Source organism: Pseudorasbora parva, chromosome 4 (genome assembly GCF_024679245.1).
Source record: "Pseudorasbora parva isolate DD20220531a chromosome 4, ASM2467924v1, whole genome shotgun sequence".
In the NCBI taxonomy this organism is placed as follows: Eukaryota; Metazoa; Chordata; class Actinopteri; order Cypriniformes; family Gobionidae; genus Pseudorasbora; species Pseudorasbora parva.
In genome coordinates this window covers 25,416,955-25,432,837 of record NC_090175.1, presented here as the reverse complement: position 1 = coordinate 25,432,837, position 15,883 = coordinate 25,416,955, and the positions used below count along the sequence as shown (strand labels likewise).

General features: G+C 33.0%; 1 protein-coding gene across 2 annotated transcripts in view; it reads right to left on the bottom strand.

Annotated features, from left to right (window-relative positions):
* Nucleotides 1–1,061: 1,061 nt before the first annotated feature.
* pibf1 (progesterone immunomodulatory binding factor 1) overlaps nucleotides 1,062–15,883 on the bottom strand; it is a 54,625-nt gene continuing 39,803 nt past the window's right edge. For both annotated transcript variants that reach the window (XM_067441390.1, XM_067441389.1), the window contains 4 exons: nucleotides 12,615–12,745; nucleotides 7,684–7,768; nucleotides 1,477–1,641; nucleotides 1,062–1,225 (listed from right to left, as the gene is read on the bottom strand). In XM_067441390.1, the coding sequence (XP_067297491.1) occupies nucleotides 1,172–1,225; nucleotides 1,477–1,641; nucleotides 7,684–7,768; nucleotides 12,615–12,745 (435 nt within the window). In that variant the 3' untranslated portion in view covers nucleotides 1,062–1,171. The remainder of the gene's footprint in view (nucleotides 1,226–1,476; nucleotides 1,642–7,683; nucleotides 7,769–12,614; nucleotides 12,746–15,883) is intronic.

Here is a 15,883-nt window from a genome sequence, read left to right as displayed (position 1 = left end):
AATCTTATGAGCCGGTTCTTTTATTGAATCAAACCCTTCTGAATGGGTTTGTGAATCAGTTACTCACTTGCAGAACGCAGATATCACTGTTATGCTGCATTTAGATGACGTGTACTTAAAGATAGACCCCACATTATAACATTTTCAATAACAAGTGTAAACTTTAAAAAAGGTTTTTTATAAAAAATATATATATATATATTTTTTTTTACTTTTGTCACTTGTTTGGTAGCCTATTTGTATTAATGCATAGGCCTATGGCCATATTCGATCACATTATGCCGACTCTAATAAGTTTATACATTCTGTGCATAAACTTCTGATTTAATAGGGCAATATCTCGTTTGTTGATCTTAAATGGTGTAATTATTTAGCAACCGACTGTAGAAGGTAAATGCAAATAGAATACTTTCCTAAAAAATAGTTAATAGAACTGAAATCCTCAACGAAGTAGGCAACAAATTCTACCAAAATGTCAGTCAGACTCAACGCTGCCTGTTTATAAAGCTGGGAAACAAAGCCTTATTTACATATTTACAAACGGTAGGTTTATGAGTCTAAGTAAATAAATGTTTACCATAATTTTAAAAGCAACACAACACGGCAAATAAAAATATCCACCTCAAGCAGACTGAGTCAACGAAAGGATGCAGCTCACGGCCACCGCTTCTGGTCTTGTTGGACATTCGAGCCTGTGGTGCGTAACATTAAGATGACACAAATAAGCGCGCGATGCTGCTGCGATTAAGGTATGCACGCGCTCATCTATTTATATCATCAGCGTGTCTCGCGTGTTACGAATCAGAACGGAAGGATACAGATTTATAGACGATCAACTGATAGGCTACATTCAGATTTTTTTTTAAAGATTAGTCCAATACTATGTAACTGCAGGTTTAAACAACCTGAATAGCCTACTAAAAACCCGACATACTTTTTCAAATTAAAATAAAATTCAATAAAAACACTCACACAGATTAGACTACATACAATGATTTATTTCAATATTTAAAAAATAAAAAATAATAATAAAACAGTTTAAAGGTTGTTCATAACATAACAAACCTGTGTAACTAGTTATGTAATAAGTCTTCTACAACTTAAACAGACCTTAATCCGTGATTGCATAACATAGAGCATCCTAAAACTTTTAAACAAGTTAAACAAGTCCCTACTTAGTTTTTCTCTTGAGTTTTCTATACCATTCTGGAGCTTCTTTATTGGTCTGTTAAAAGAAAAGGAAAAACATCAGTGTTAAATATCATTGACCATTCCTTTGGACTTTGCTTTGAGTAAAACATTTTATAAAACTTGTAAAAGTTCATGTGAAAGTAAATATCTGCAAATGGCAAGCTCAATAATAATAAAAAAGTCCATTAAATTTATCAGCAGTTCAAAATATCTTTAAAACATATCCCTTTTTGGTTCCCAGATAAGGTATTATTTGTCCCTTTTGGATAGATGAGTAAAACGTACAAACACTGTTGGTTTGGGACCATAGTTGTATTGCTCCTCGTTTGTGCCTTTTAAGGCTTTGGGTCTGTGAACTGCTGTCCCCGTGCCGTCGGCCTCGAGAGACAGAGGTCCACCATGCTGCTGTGAGCGCATGCTAATGAGGACTTGCTTCATGACTGAAAGTTCCTGCAACAGGATAAGAACAAATCACTGGGTACCTGAAGGTTAAAAAGCTGCTACCTAGAATATTGTTAGTTTGCTTCCCCTTCACAACAGGTATAAAAAGAGCCATTGCAGTCTTGTTGTGCCAGCAGTGCCATGCCCTTATGTAGGTTGATTCAAATTAAAACCGCAAACATCTCACGTGTACTGATGCTGGATGTCAACATTCCAGAACATCCACATCCTCATGTCATTCAAAACACTGTTACACGCTCATAATTTGATTATAAGACATTTTGAATTTCCGCATATATATTTTTTTCATTCAACAGTTTGTAGTGATAATATCTGTAAAGCTCCAAAAAGGGACAAACTAAATAAAACATCATAAAAGTAACCCAAGCGATGCACAAGTCTTCTAAAGCCATATAACAATTTAAAAAATGTATTATAAATAGAAATTTGAGTAACCATTGACTCAAAACCTTCCCCTCTGCCAAAGCTCTGCAATTTTACTCACAACTGTGTTCAGATTAAATAATAATAAAAAGGCATGCACATCACAGACACCATATCCTATCAGCTCTTGGTGCCTTGTAACCGTACATTTGCAAGGCAGATAGCTATATATCATATGGCTTCAGGAGACTTTGAATTTAGCATGCTACTTTTATTTGATTTATTTGTATTTATTATATTTGTCCTTTTTGGAGATAGACAGATATTAAGAGTAAAGGCTGATTCACACCATGAACAATACCTATAAAGATAACAATAACTATATCAGTGACCACGCCAGCAGTGCATCTATAAATAATGAATTAATACATTCTTCACATATTTTGAAAATCCAGCGTTTAAGTTGATCCTGGTAAGCGCTCATTTTCACAGATGTAAACAAGACGTCGTTCTTCTCCCACAAGAGAGTTTGGAGTTTGGGATTTGTTTCCAGGTGGACCGTTAAAAACCGCAACACACGTCTTGAGGACATCCTGTAGAATTCAACCAATCAGATAATGACTTCGAAACTCCTGAAATGCTTTCAGAATAAGTGTGCCATGTGCATTAGAAGTTCAGCCAATGGTTCGTGCGTGTGAAGTCTGTGGCTGAGAAAAAAGGTTTTTTATTATATTTTTAGAACTATATCTTAATCGTTATAGTTATCATCCTTGGTGTGAATGGGCCTTAGTACAGACTGCTAACAGAAGTATTTTTATGGCACAATATTTCCTTACTGGAGCTTGACAGACAAGGTCATTGTCACTGTATTGAAAAGAGCTCTTTCATAAACTCGCTTTGAAATGACAAGCAAGTATAAAAATAACTACATTTTTGAGTTACCTATATCCACCTTATTTTTTCAATGCGGAAGTAAGCTATTTTGTGCGGATGTGCTGAGACTAATTTGCCGCTAGAGGTAAATAACTTGAAAAATAGCAAAAATAACAAGCAGCTTAGAGTTTTTTTTAATAACTGGAAGCCTCAACACATTTAAGTTACAATGGCCTAGTGAATATAGCTTATAGCCACCTGAGCAAAAAACATTACAGCCTGGGGGTTCCTGTAAATACTCCATTTAAAGGTGCAATGGTAATGGAGGCGTATCTGTATAAACCTACAAGGGGTGCCCTGAGAGCACCTCAACAAAGCACACAGCCCTGCTTTAGTGTAAATAGTTCTGAATCAATTGAAGGAAACGCCCTTAAACTACAGCGTTCTTTCATTATCCTGAAGTCATCAGTGTAATACAGCTCTGAGAACTATTGAAGGCCGTTTCTTTGTGACTTTATATCATGCAATTGCGAGTTTATATCTCAGAATTCCGAATTTAAACTCGGAATTGTGAGAAAAAAAGTTGCAATTACTCTTTTTATTTTTTTATTTCGTGGCGGAAATGGGCTTCCATAGAGAACAGCTGCAGGTCTGATGAAAAATGTTTCTGCGTACATGTCATTAAAAGAGAGTAAAAAATATATACACAATAACTCATATTTTGAGGATTCAATTAAAAACAAGACAAAACAACAGCATCAGGAACAACAAAAATACGCTAACACTTTACAATGAGGTTCCATTTGTTATCCTTAGATAACACGAATTAACAATGAAAAACACCTTTAAAGCATTTATTAACCTTAGTACATATTAATTTCAACATTTACTCATACATTATGGAAATCAAAAGCTGTATCTGTTAATGTTATTTAATGCAGCTGACATGAACTAACAATTAACTTATAATAATAAACGTTAAAAAAGAATAATAAATACTGTAACAAATGTATCACTTATCGTTAGTTAAATGTCAGTTAATGCATTAACTAAAGGGGTCTTATTGTAAATGGTTATGAACAAAAATAAGGTTACACTTTATTTGGTAACACTTTATTTTACAGCGTCCTTGTTACACGTTACATTTACTTACTATAGTAATAACAGTAAATTATGCATAATTACATGCAACTAACCCTCAACCAAACCCTAATCCCCCTAACCCTACAGTAAGTACGGTAATATTACTCAGTACTTAAATATATAATTACACTGTTTACAATGACACCTTAAAAACAAGTGTAACACCTTATTTTAAGGAGCTTTTGTTACACTGTAACTAACTATACTTATATAAGTACTGAGTAATATCAAATAACTACATGTTTGGTTATGTTTAGGTTAGTTGCATGTAATTATGCATAATTTATAGCTATTACTTTCGTAACTACATGTAACAATTGTAATAAAGTAATAAAGAGTTTAAAATAAAGTGTTAGCCAAATCTAAATAATAATAATTAAAAAAAAAAAAAAAAAAAAAAAAAAAAAAAACAAGATTATGAAGATCCGACTATTTGGTTTTGTACTGTAGGGTTATAATGAAAATAAATACTTGCTGAGAACTGTATTAATGAGCGAGTTAATATATGTTTATGATGCTTGAGTCAAACCACAGTCTTGTCTCAGCTACAACTCATCAGCAATTTGTGGTGGCACTGAAAGAAAGAAAAAGCTTCATGTATTTACTTGACTGGTTTGAATACATTAAAATATGTTTAAAGAAAACGACTCTGATGTCAGATCACATTGTGAGTTGCTCTACATACTCGTGTTCCAACATGCTGATAAAAATCACAGATGCCAAAAAGCTTTTCATACAGAAAAGCATTGGTGACAGGTATAGAAGATATAGAAGAGCGCTTTAGGTCTTAAAATACAACTGGGCAAAAGGGGACAGACATTCCATACTACGCAACAGGAATGTTTTACAAAAATGTTAAGAAAAGACTGCTGAAAGAAACGCGAGTCTTGGTGTCAAAACAAGGTTAACTGAACGCATACTATTCTCGCGTACGACGGCAATGTCAAATATCCCCTACTAGCACATGACCGCCCACTTCAGCGGCGAATGTAGATGCCCGATGCGCAAGAGTCATTCAATATTTCTATTTATCACTGCACGACCATATGCACTGGCATGCCAAAAAGCACCAGTGAGAAGCAGCTGTCTGTGAGGATTGCATGCTTTCTGCCAACATGCCACTGGAAGTTGTGAAGTCGGCACAGTGTGTGCCAGCAGTATTTGGTTGAAAATAGCTCCATATTGCACTGGTGCTTAGTCAGTTACACCCTGTCCTTAATATTCAGAGAGTTCAGAATGTCAGCAGAGGTGTAGTGTCCCTTTCAATATACAGGATCATCTATTCGACATTATTAAATTAGTAAATCAAACATTTTTTCACAAAAATGTATACCATGAACTGACTACTTGTTCATTGTTCCCTACCGCATCGATCAAAACACCACATTCAGAAACCGTCGTTCAAGTAGATGGTATTACGAATCGGTTTCCCTCAATGAGGCAAACTATTAGCTGTCTGTCATCATAAACAACCACAAACTGCAAGGTTATTGCTAATCTTATGACTTGAGCATGGGAAACAGTTGACCTGAGTGACTGGATTTTCTAGTTACCGAGTGCCTCTCTAAACTTCTAAGAAAGCAGTTGCCGCAACTGAGCTGAACTGTACCTAAGGTACAAACAAAGCTGAGGCATCCATCAATCAATTACCATACGAGAGCTGCAGCTTCCTAATTAACATGAGAGGCTTTTTCTGATGAAGGTATAAACTTGTTTAGAGAGTAAACGATAGGTACGCAGTGTAGCCACTACTTTGGAATGGCAGGCTGGATGACTGAATGACAACAAAAAAGGACACACCTAGACTAGACTGTGTGCTTGTGTGTGTGGGAACTACTCTCTTACATTCTCACCTTTAATGGACAATGTATGAATGTTGAGCACAAAAGTGGTTTTTAATTAATAACCTTGGAATGGAGTTATTTTATTTGATCAATACTTATTAACTGCTTCTCTACTGAATTCTCTAAAATCATCAAAATATGCATGAAACTGCTTTAAAACGGAACCCACTTTCCGCTTTAAAAAGTAATAAAGCAATCAAAAGTTTGTTGTAAAATACAGTAGCCTATAGTATATAAAAAATATATTTTTTAAATGTCAGTTGCATTACCTCATTACAAAACGTTTATAATTACTCATGCAAACCAGTTGGAAACTCATGGAAATGTATCCATAGAAAAAAAAACACCATGAGGGAGATTGATTGACCGAACAAACAATCAGTAACATGTTATTCAGGTTTTACAATATGTTACAGTATCGGTTTTTGAATGGTCATTTTGAGCGTCAGTGGTGTGACCCCATTATGCCAGTTATAATAGGTTGTTCATCACATTACTTTATTTACTGTATTTTGTATTTAATACTATAATACTTGCCTTCATCATGAAATTCAAGTTAGTCAGTGATCTGTTTGAACTAATTAAATGTAACACATCTGACCCAAAAGTCAGTCAGTCAAACAAAATGTATTTTGTCAAGTCCTATGATTTAGAAATTTAGAAAGAGTGTGAAAAATGAGAAACAAAATAAATCAATATAGCAAGATAGGCTTTAAAGAACAGTTCAACCAAAAATGATTTACTCACCCTCAAGCCATCCTAGGTGTACCAGACAATATTTCTTTTAGACAAATTCAGTTGGAGTTATATAAAAAATATATCCTGGCTCTTCCAAGCCGTGAATGGTAACCCAAAATATGAAGCCCAAAAAAGTGCATCCATCCACTTATAAATGTAATCCACATGGCTCCAGGGAGTAATAAAGGCCTTCTGAAGTGAATTGATGTGTTTGTGTGAGAAAAATATCCATTATTTAAGACGTAATAAAGTAAAATATAGCTTCCTTAACTTACAAAGAAAGTGTAACGCCTTTGAGCGCAGTTCAAAATGCTTGGTCTGACATCACTGTCTTGCCAGTTACATTTGTTTTGTAAGTTGAATATGGATGGCGGTCCAAATTTTGGGCTGCCATTCACTGCCATTATAAAGCTTGGAAGAGCTATTCATTTTTGGGTAAACTATCCCTTTAACAAATTGATGAATACCATTTTTGGATGGAAATGCCGCAGCAATTGTGAAATGACAGATCAATATACTGTCATTAAAGAAAAGAAAAAAAGGAACAAAAAAATACAGCAAAAAGGACAATACTTCATGTATGATTCACAATGTTGCAACTTAATCATGTAGAACCCTGTCCACTCAAAACAATAATTTATATATATATATATATATATATATATATATATATATATATATATATATATATATATATATATATATATATATATATATATATATATATATATATATATATATATATATATATATTTGATAATATATAGTACATAATATTTTTGGTGCTGAACTGGCCAATCTAACACACCCAAATCTAAATGTTGGGTCTGGTATAATTTACAACATTAAGCAAGGACATTTAAATGTAAATCAAGTGTTATTTATATATTTTTATTTTATTTTATTATTTTCTTTTACTAAGTACTTTTCCCCCCAGAAAAGTATACAAAGGAAACTGCATTATCACATTTATTTTGGAACATGGGGAGTTAAATCGTATTCTTGAAGAAAAATAATCAAAGACTTAAGGCATTGTGCGATTTTTTTAAAATCTGCTGACAGCATTTACCTCTCTGTGGTTCAGGAGCCTCTCTAAATCCGCAGCCATGTTGTTTTTCACCTGCAGTAGTGCAGTCTTCTCTTTCTGTAGTGCACTGTGAAAATTCATACAAAAAGAGTGTAAGAGAAGCGGTCTTGAAAGGTTAGTACTGTCTGATTAGTAATTTGTAATATTTAATTTTTACCACTTAACCATTGAAGTCTCAACCAATCAATTATTTGTGACTGTATGTATGGGTTAAACAATGTCATTATACATATAGACAACTTTAGGATGTGTCCTGTCCACATACAGAAATGTGTAATTGCCAGTGACCAACATTAAATAATATTTATATGAAAAATTGCAAAATAATTAAACAATAGAAACTAAAGACATTACAGCAGATTAATTTCTTAAAAAAACGAGCGAGATGGGCATAAATTCTACAAATGTGTATAAAGAATCATATTTGCTCAATTATCTTTTATCTGATACAAAACATGCACATAAACTATGATGGAAACAAATTTACCAAATAAATTCCTTGATGTGCAACAAGTCATGTGACTTCTTTGGTAAAATTACCTCACAAAAGGTCTTACTCAACTGCGTTCGTGAACAGCAAGTATCCGTCTCCGAAAGCAAGATAACATTACCGTGATTAGTATGTTTAATTATACATGAAAAAAGACCCACAGTAACTTCTTGCATTTTTCTAGTGATATTTGGCACCTTTAACTACTGATGACATTTGGTGCTTTATTCGCTAATGATTTATGCGAAATTTCAATTCTGCAATTTAAATTCACAACTTTGGATGAAAAACAGCTAGTGTATTATTCTAATCAATAGTGATCAAACATGATTTTAAATGTCACCTGCGCCTCATGCGAAATGCAGCACTGAAGGTCATATATGACAAAACACTGCATTTCAACCGAGCAATACCTTGTCATTCATCTTGCATGAGTAATGAGTGGTGACAAACATAGTGAGCAGAAGGTATTTATCTCTTAATGCACTACCTGAGAGTCCATTTATACAGAATTAACCACTGAGCTGTAAACAAACACAACCTGTGGGGCTTGATAGAAACAGTAAAGAAAAGAAGAAAATCCTCTTCAACTAAAAGTAATGTGAAATCAAACCGTCAATAAATGAATTGCATACTATTTGCAGGAGTCACTGACTGCAAAAAACATACTGTCTGAGTAGGTTTTGAATTTACAAAATTAATCAAATTTGTTAATTTGAATTTTCATTTGAATTTACTTCACAACTGTTAAAAAATATATGCTCTATATAGTATGGGTATGGGTAGTATGAATGAAGTTCAGACATTCTACATAAATAAATTGTCCATTTATTTATGGACAATTTATTTATAAAAAACGTATAAAAAACACTTCAGAATCTTGGCGGAAGTAGTGGGTTGATCATCCGGGGACTTTTCCCATACTGTTTTGTGAATACTATATAGAAGGGAAGTATTACATTTTGGATGCAGCATAGATGGCGCTAGAACAGCAGAAATGCAGCTATTACCCTGGTAACCCCATAAACAAAGCAAGCTGCTACTTTCTGTTTCTGAACAGTATTTAAATGTTTCAAACAGATATTAAGATTTGTATTCACTGTGGTATTCATTACAACTCCAAAATACTCAAATGTTTTTTTTATTTTTAAATATTTATTTTCAAACTTAAACATGCCCTAGTCTAGATATTGTTTGAAAATATCAGCAACACTTTACAATGAAATTCAATTTGATATTATTAGTTAATTTATTAGTTAAAGGACAACTCCAGGGAATTTAATCGTTACATTTTTGTAAAATGTAAAATAAAATAAAAAAAAACGTAATTTTTAAAGCCACACTGTGTAAATTTTTTAGTTTATTATTAGCTAAAAACACTTAGTTCTTTCAAAAATATATGTGCTCATTAATGTATATTTACTTCTTTCAAGTTATAAAGTATTCTCGTAAGTTTATAATATGCCATTGAAAATACATACGGGTGCGGGGTTCAAAAAAGTACATTAGCCAAAGAGGGACATACCCATAAATTCAAGCTTCGCCTTTCGCGTTTTAAAACTCGATTACACCATGTTGAATGTGAAGAGGGGGATTGCCATGTTAATTTTGGACTAAATCGGCCACCGTAGGAGTTAAAACGAAATCAGAATTGCGAGGAACAGAAACTAATATTCACTGGATGGTCATATAGCTTTTCACCGCTAGATGGGGGAAAATATCACAGTGTAGCTTTAAGTTTTTTTTCTGTAGACTGTACTCACAAAGGTATAACGATCAAGATTAACAAAAAAATACTCAGAGTTGTCCTTTAACACAAACTAATAAAAAATACTTTTAAAACATTTATTAATCTGAGTCGACATTCATTTCCAAAATGACTAATACATTATTAAAATCAAAAGTTGTATCTAGTAAAGCAGAACAATGAAAAAAGGCTCATTTTTCAACTCCCTTAAACAGTTGAGTTTTGCCATTTTCGAATCCATTGAGCTGATCTCTGGATCTGGCGGTAGAAATTTTAGCACAGCTTAGGATAGATCATTGAATCTGATTAGACTGTTAGCATTGCGCTTAAATATGACCAAATAGTTTTGATAGTTTTCCTCTTTAAAACTTGACTTTTCTGTAGTTACTAGGGATGTCACAACACTCAATATGATATTGAACCGTTCGGTACGGTATTCACGGTTCAATACGCGCTGGTGAATTGCGTTTTTCGCTGATATGAGTAAATATCCAATCATATGCACTAAAGTTAAGGGGTGTTTACCCGCGTTTTAAAGCCTTGCCGGTTAAACATTAAATGCACGCGAATGAAATGTTTAACCGGCAAGGCACGGACTGTTCAATGCATGCACTATTTTGCATTGAGCGTGCGCACTAAACGTCTGTCAAACACACATGATTACCGGACAGTCTTACTGCGCTAATACTGTCAAATACACACAAGGTTAACATATAAATGCAGTCGGTTAACTTATTTCTAAAGTGAAAGTAAAATCACGTGCGTCTAAATGAGATGTCAGGTCTTCATTTGACAGCAGCCGCCTAGTGAACGCGTGTCCTTAAAGAGACAGTTCACCTCTAAAATGATTTTAATAAAAAAAAAAAAGACCTTTAATACTTTTAATAGCTTTTAATTTAAGCCTACATTTATTAATTCAACTTCATGCTTAAATGTTACTGTACATCTTTGAGCTGCCACTGTAAATCTTTATATATATTTATTTTATATCATACTATATACTGGGAATGTGTACAAGGGTTTTTTAGGTAAAGTTTTAAGTTTAAGTAAGGGTTTTCAAATCTTTTAATTAAAATAAAGAAAGAGTATTGCAATAAAAACATTTTCTCCTTAACCTTTTTCTGTTTCTGTCACCTAAGAATAGAATAGCAAAAAAAAAAAAAAAAAAAAAAAACGAATCGAACCGAAAAACGGTTAAAAACCGAGGTATGTATTTAACCGTGGACTGGTATTGTTGCATCTCTAGTAGTTACATCGTGCAGCAGATACAATGATATCACGTACAGCTTGAAAATAGGTTAACTTCCGTTAACATAACCATCGTGACAACCTGCTTGCACAGAGAGCTTGCTGGGAACTATTTTCCAGTTGCTGCGTTATTTCATTGCACCTGCTGCACCCAATGTATGGCAGCAAAGTTCCTTGATTATTACGCAGGAATGAGAGTATACTTCCTAGCCGTATCAGTCTAGAAAATCGCAACTTTTTATTTTCTGTCGGTCTTAGAAACAGAAGAGTCAAGTTTTAAATAGGAAAAATATCAAAACTCTTTAGTCATTTTTGAGCAAGATGCTAACGGTCTAATAAGATTCAATGATCTATGCTAAGCTATGCTAAATGTGCTACCGCCAGACTTGGAGATCGGCTAAATGGATTTGAAAACGGCAAAGCTCAACTGTTTACCTCTAGGGGAGTTGAAAAATGAGCCTATTTTCAAAATAACAGATGCAACTTTTAATACTGTTGGTGTTCCTTTAATATTATATTTAATGTACCTGAGCTAACAATGAACTATTGTGTTTTTATTATCTAACATTTACAAAGAATAATAACTGCTATAACAAATGTAGATATTGCTCATTGTTAGTTAATGTTAGTCAATGGATTAACTAATGCTAGCTAATGGGGCCTCACTGTAATGTGTTCTCTATAGTTCTTTTGCACTTTAATCTTTATACATTTTTGTGCATTGTTTTATTTTATTTAAATGTTCCATTTGTTATATGAAAAAATGTATTATGCCTGTTAGATGGACAACAATTTTTGTTAACAATTCAATATCATGATAATGTGTGAAAATGTAATGTCAACACATGCCTATGCAAGAACAGTCCCCCTGGCCACAGTAGTCTTCTAATAAAAGCTGATAGATGCTGAAAAGCCAGGAGATCAATTTGCATATTTTTCCATTAACCCCAGGAGTATCGCCAAAGAAACTTATACAGAAGAAAACCTGATTTGCATATAAAGGTAGAGAATTAACCTGTCATTGATAAGTGACACAGCCAAGAAAAACTTTAAAAAAAACGTAAAAAAAAAATTGCATACAGCCACCCATGAATGCACACCCATGCTCTCCTACTAAGAAGCTGTCAGGTGGCCATGGCTCCTGACATTTATAGGCAGGTGTATTACCTTTGCTCCTCAGTGTAGTGGAATGCATTTAAGATATTTCAGATATTGCCTATCTTTCCTCAGTCAATACAAATGCATTCGATGGAACATATTAACAGTCAAAAACCGTTGAGACTATTGTTACAAAACAAAGGCAATGCTTCTACAAAGACTCCACCTATATTCTTTCAAAATAAAAGCTTTGTAAAGATTTCAAATGGTGCTGTTATATAAAAAATGATGTAGCCATGAATCTGTGATGTTTATTTACTTCATTTTTACCTTACTTCCTCTTCTAACCGTGTGAGACGGTCTTTCAGTGTGTGGATCTGAGTGTCTCTCTGCCGTACGGTCTCAATCAGGTAGCTGTGTGGCTGCTGGGCCTGCTGAAGAAGTTGGTTGGCTGCCTCCAACTGAAAGAAAGTAAAAAGATATATATTATAATATATTTCACATAAGGATATATATATATATATATATATATATATATATATATATATATATGCATGTGTGTGTGTGTATGTATATGTATATGTGTATATATATATATATACACACACACACACACACATATATTTTTATATATATATATATAAAAATTTAAATTTAAATTTACGTTTAAATTAAAAACGTAAATATATATATATATATATATATATATATATATATATATATATATATATATATATATATTTACGTTTTTAATTTAATCTTTTGCAAAATAAATTTTTTGAATTTTTTGAAATGAATATCAATTGTTAATGCCTGAATTTACATGTGGCATTTAAAATGACTAAATTGATTTTATTTACTTTTAATATATGAAATATGTACACGCATATATACCGTTCAATAGTTAGTGTGATTTTAAAATGCTTAGTAACTAAATAGTAATGCTTTTATTTATATATATATATATATATATAGATATTTACGTTTTTAATTTAATCTTTTGCAAAACTCAACATGAATATCAATTGTTAATGCCTGAATTTACATGTGGCATTTAAAATGACTAAATTGATTTTATTTACTTTTAATATATGAAATATGTACACACATATATACCGTTCAATAGTTAGTGTGATTTTAAAATGCTTAGTAACTAAATAGTAATGCTTTTATTTATATAAAAGTGGACCAGTTTACAGGTAAGATCTTGCTATCTCAAGGTGGGGTTCGTTCTTAAAGTCTGCTTGCACTGTGAGGCTGCCGTTGTGTGGGTGGCTAAGTGAGCAATCTAAAGGAATTTTGTAAAGAAAACTTGGTTTTCATCCTCGGTGAATTACAAAGACATACAAGTGCCAATCAGTCATGTCTGACACAGTAAAGGTATGTTTGCTAAAAGCGGAGGCCAGGTTCACGGTAAACTCATTAACACTGCTCAGCGGCTCTTCCAATTGGCAGAGGATAAGCAGGAGGAGTGTGTGACTGATAGGGCAAAGGAAAAGGGCGATCCCTTTATTCCTACAAGAAATGAAACACGTGACTGAGAAACGTGATGCATGTAAACACGGAATAACCATACTGGCCAAATCCAGCACATCAACACATTGATGTTTCAGACGCTTTGTGAGAACACCAAGCATGACAGTTACGGTCTGCTATCTGCTATGATCTTGTTATGACAGCTTTAAATGCCAGTGAAAGGAAAGCTCAGATGTTATGTCTGAGCAGTAAGTTTTATATATGTAAAGTGATTTTTTTTGTAGAAAGTTTAAAAAAAAATGCAATTAAGTTTTCCTCCCTCTGGCCATTCCCTATTAGCCTGATGTGCCAGACCAACTGATCACCGTACGGCACTTTTTATCTACGCAACCTCCTAATAACCTTGGTGACAATGTATTATTACCGCTTTTATAAAAGAGTAGATCTATTAATTTGTGTATGAATCATTTTGCTTTGGGCCAAGAACGGCATGTACCAGAGTTAAAATGTGGTGTAAAAGGGCAGAAAGGAAGAAGTATAGACTTGTGATGGCTCTTTATTAAAAGCTGAAGCCAGGCGACTGTCTCTCATTTACATTATTTACTGTACATATAATGATTTATATGCATGTATATAGATCTTTCTCTGGATGCAGTACAATTAAATGTAATCAAAATAAATTCCTATATGCGTTCAGTTTCTACCAATCCAAGTACCAGTGATTATATGACGATTTATATGACATTGTAAAACCCCTACAATTTGTCTTGACAATTTTGCTTTGGATTGATCAAAAGGACTAAGAATTTAAATAACATAATTGGGAAGCCCAATCTAGATATATGGTTCAGATATACACCACCATACACCATATCATATATAGGCTTTAAAATAACGTTTCTAATAAGTTTTCTATTTCAATGTAGTTTAAAATGTAATTTATTCTCCTAATGGGAAAGCTTCAGATGATGTTTGTTCAGGAGTTTCTTTCCTCCACAACACTGTTATGGGAAAACAGATTGGCCATGATTTATTTAGAACAGGAATGTCAAAATATGGGCTGATCAAGGAATCGTTATGAACATTACAATAAGGATGGGGGTTCACTATTTGAGCAGCATAAACAAAAATATAATTTAAGTCATAAGGTTTTGAAATAGCATTGTACAACTAGCAAGACATTCTGAAGGTCAACCCAAACCCAGTGGATATGAACTGCTAGCTAAAGGGTTAATTCAGCCAAAAATGAAAATTATCTCATGATTTCTCTCCCAAGCCATCCAAGGTGTATATGACTTTCTTCTTTCAACACAATTGGAGTTATATTAAAAAATATCCAGACTCTTCCAAGCTTTATAATGAGAGTGAATAGTAACTGAGATTTTGAAGCATATATAATCCATCCATCGTGAAAGTAATCCATATGGCTCCAGAGGGTTAAAGGCCTTGTGAAGTGAAGCATTTTGTAAGAAACAAATCCATATTTATAACTTATAAACTATAATCACTGGTCTATGCGAGTAGTTCAGTGGAAATGAGTCACGTCCTTGTAATTGGAATGTGCATTTATTTAAAAAAAAAAAAAAAAAAAAAAAAAAAAAAAAAAATATATATATATATATATATATATATATATATATATATATATATATATATATATATATATATATATATATATATGTCTTATTTTGGACTACATCAAGAACATCAGGACCAGATCTCCCTCTAAATAAATACCATATTTACTTTACTATACTTTACAGTATATTACAAAACAGTAGCTATTCTAACATAATTCTCTATCCCCATTTGGGTGTAAAATTATCAGGTTTTGTGATTTTATTTTATTTTATTTATTTATTTTATGAATTATGTTGTAGTTGTATTATATGTTTTAAATGTGTAATAAAAAAAAGATAGCATTTTTTAAATTGTTAACAGTGTAATACAGTACAAGTAGGGCCATATTGATTGCTTTTTTTATATAACAGCCTAGGACTGAACAGCAATTAGTAGAGAGAATACTTGTTGACAATTCAATCTAATCTGTGGGTTTGGGTTAGCCTGAAAAAAAAAAAGATTCTGCTATCACAGTAAGTCTGTTGTTAACTTATATCCCAGTG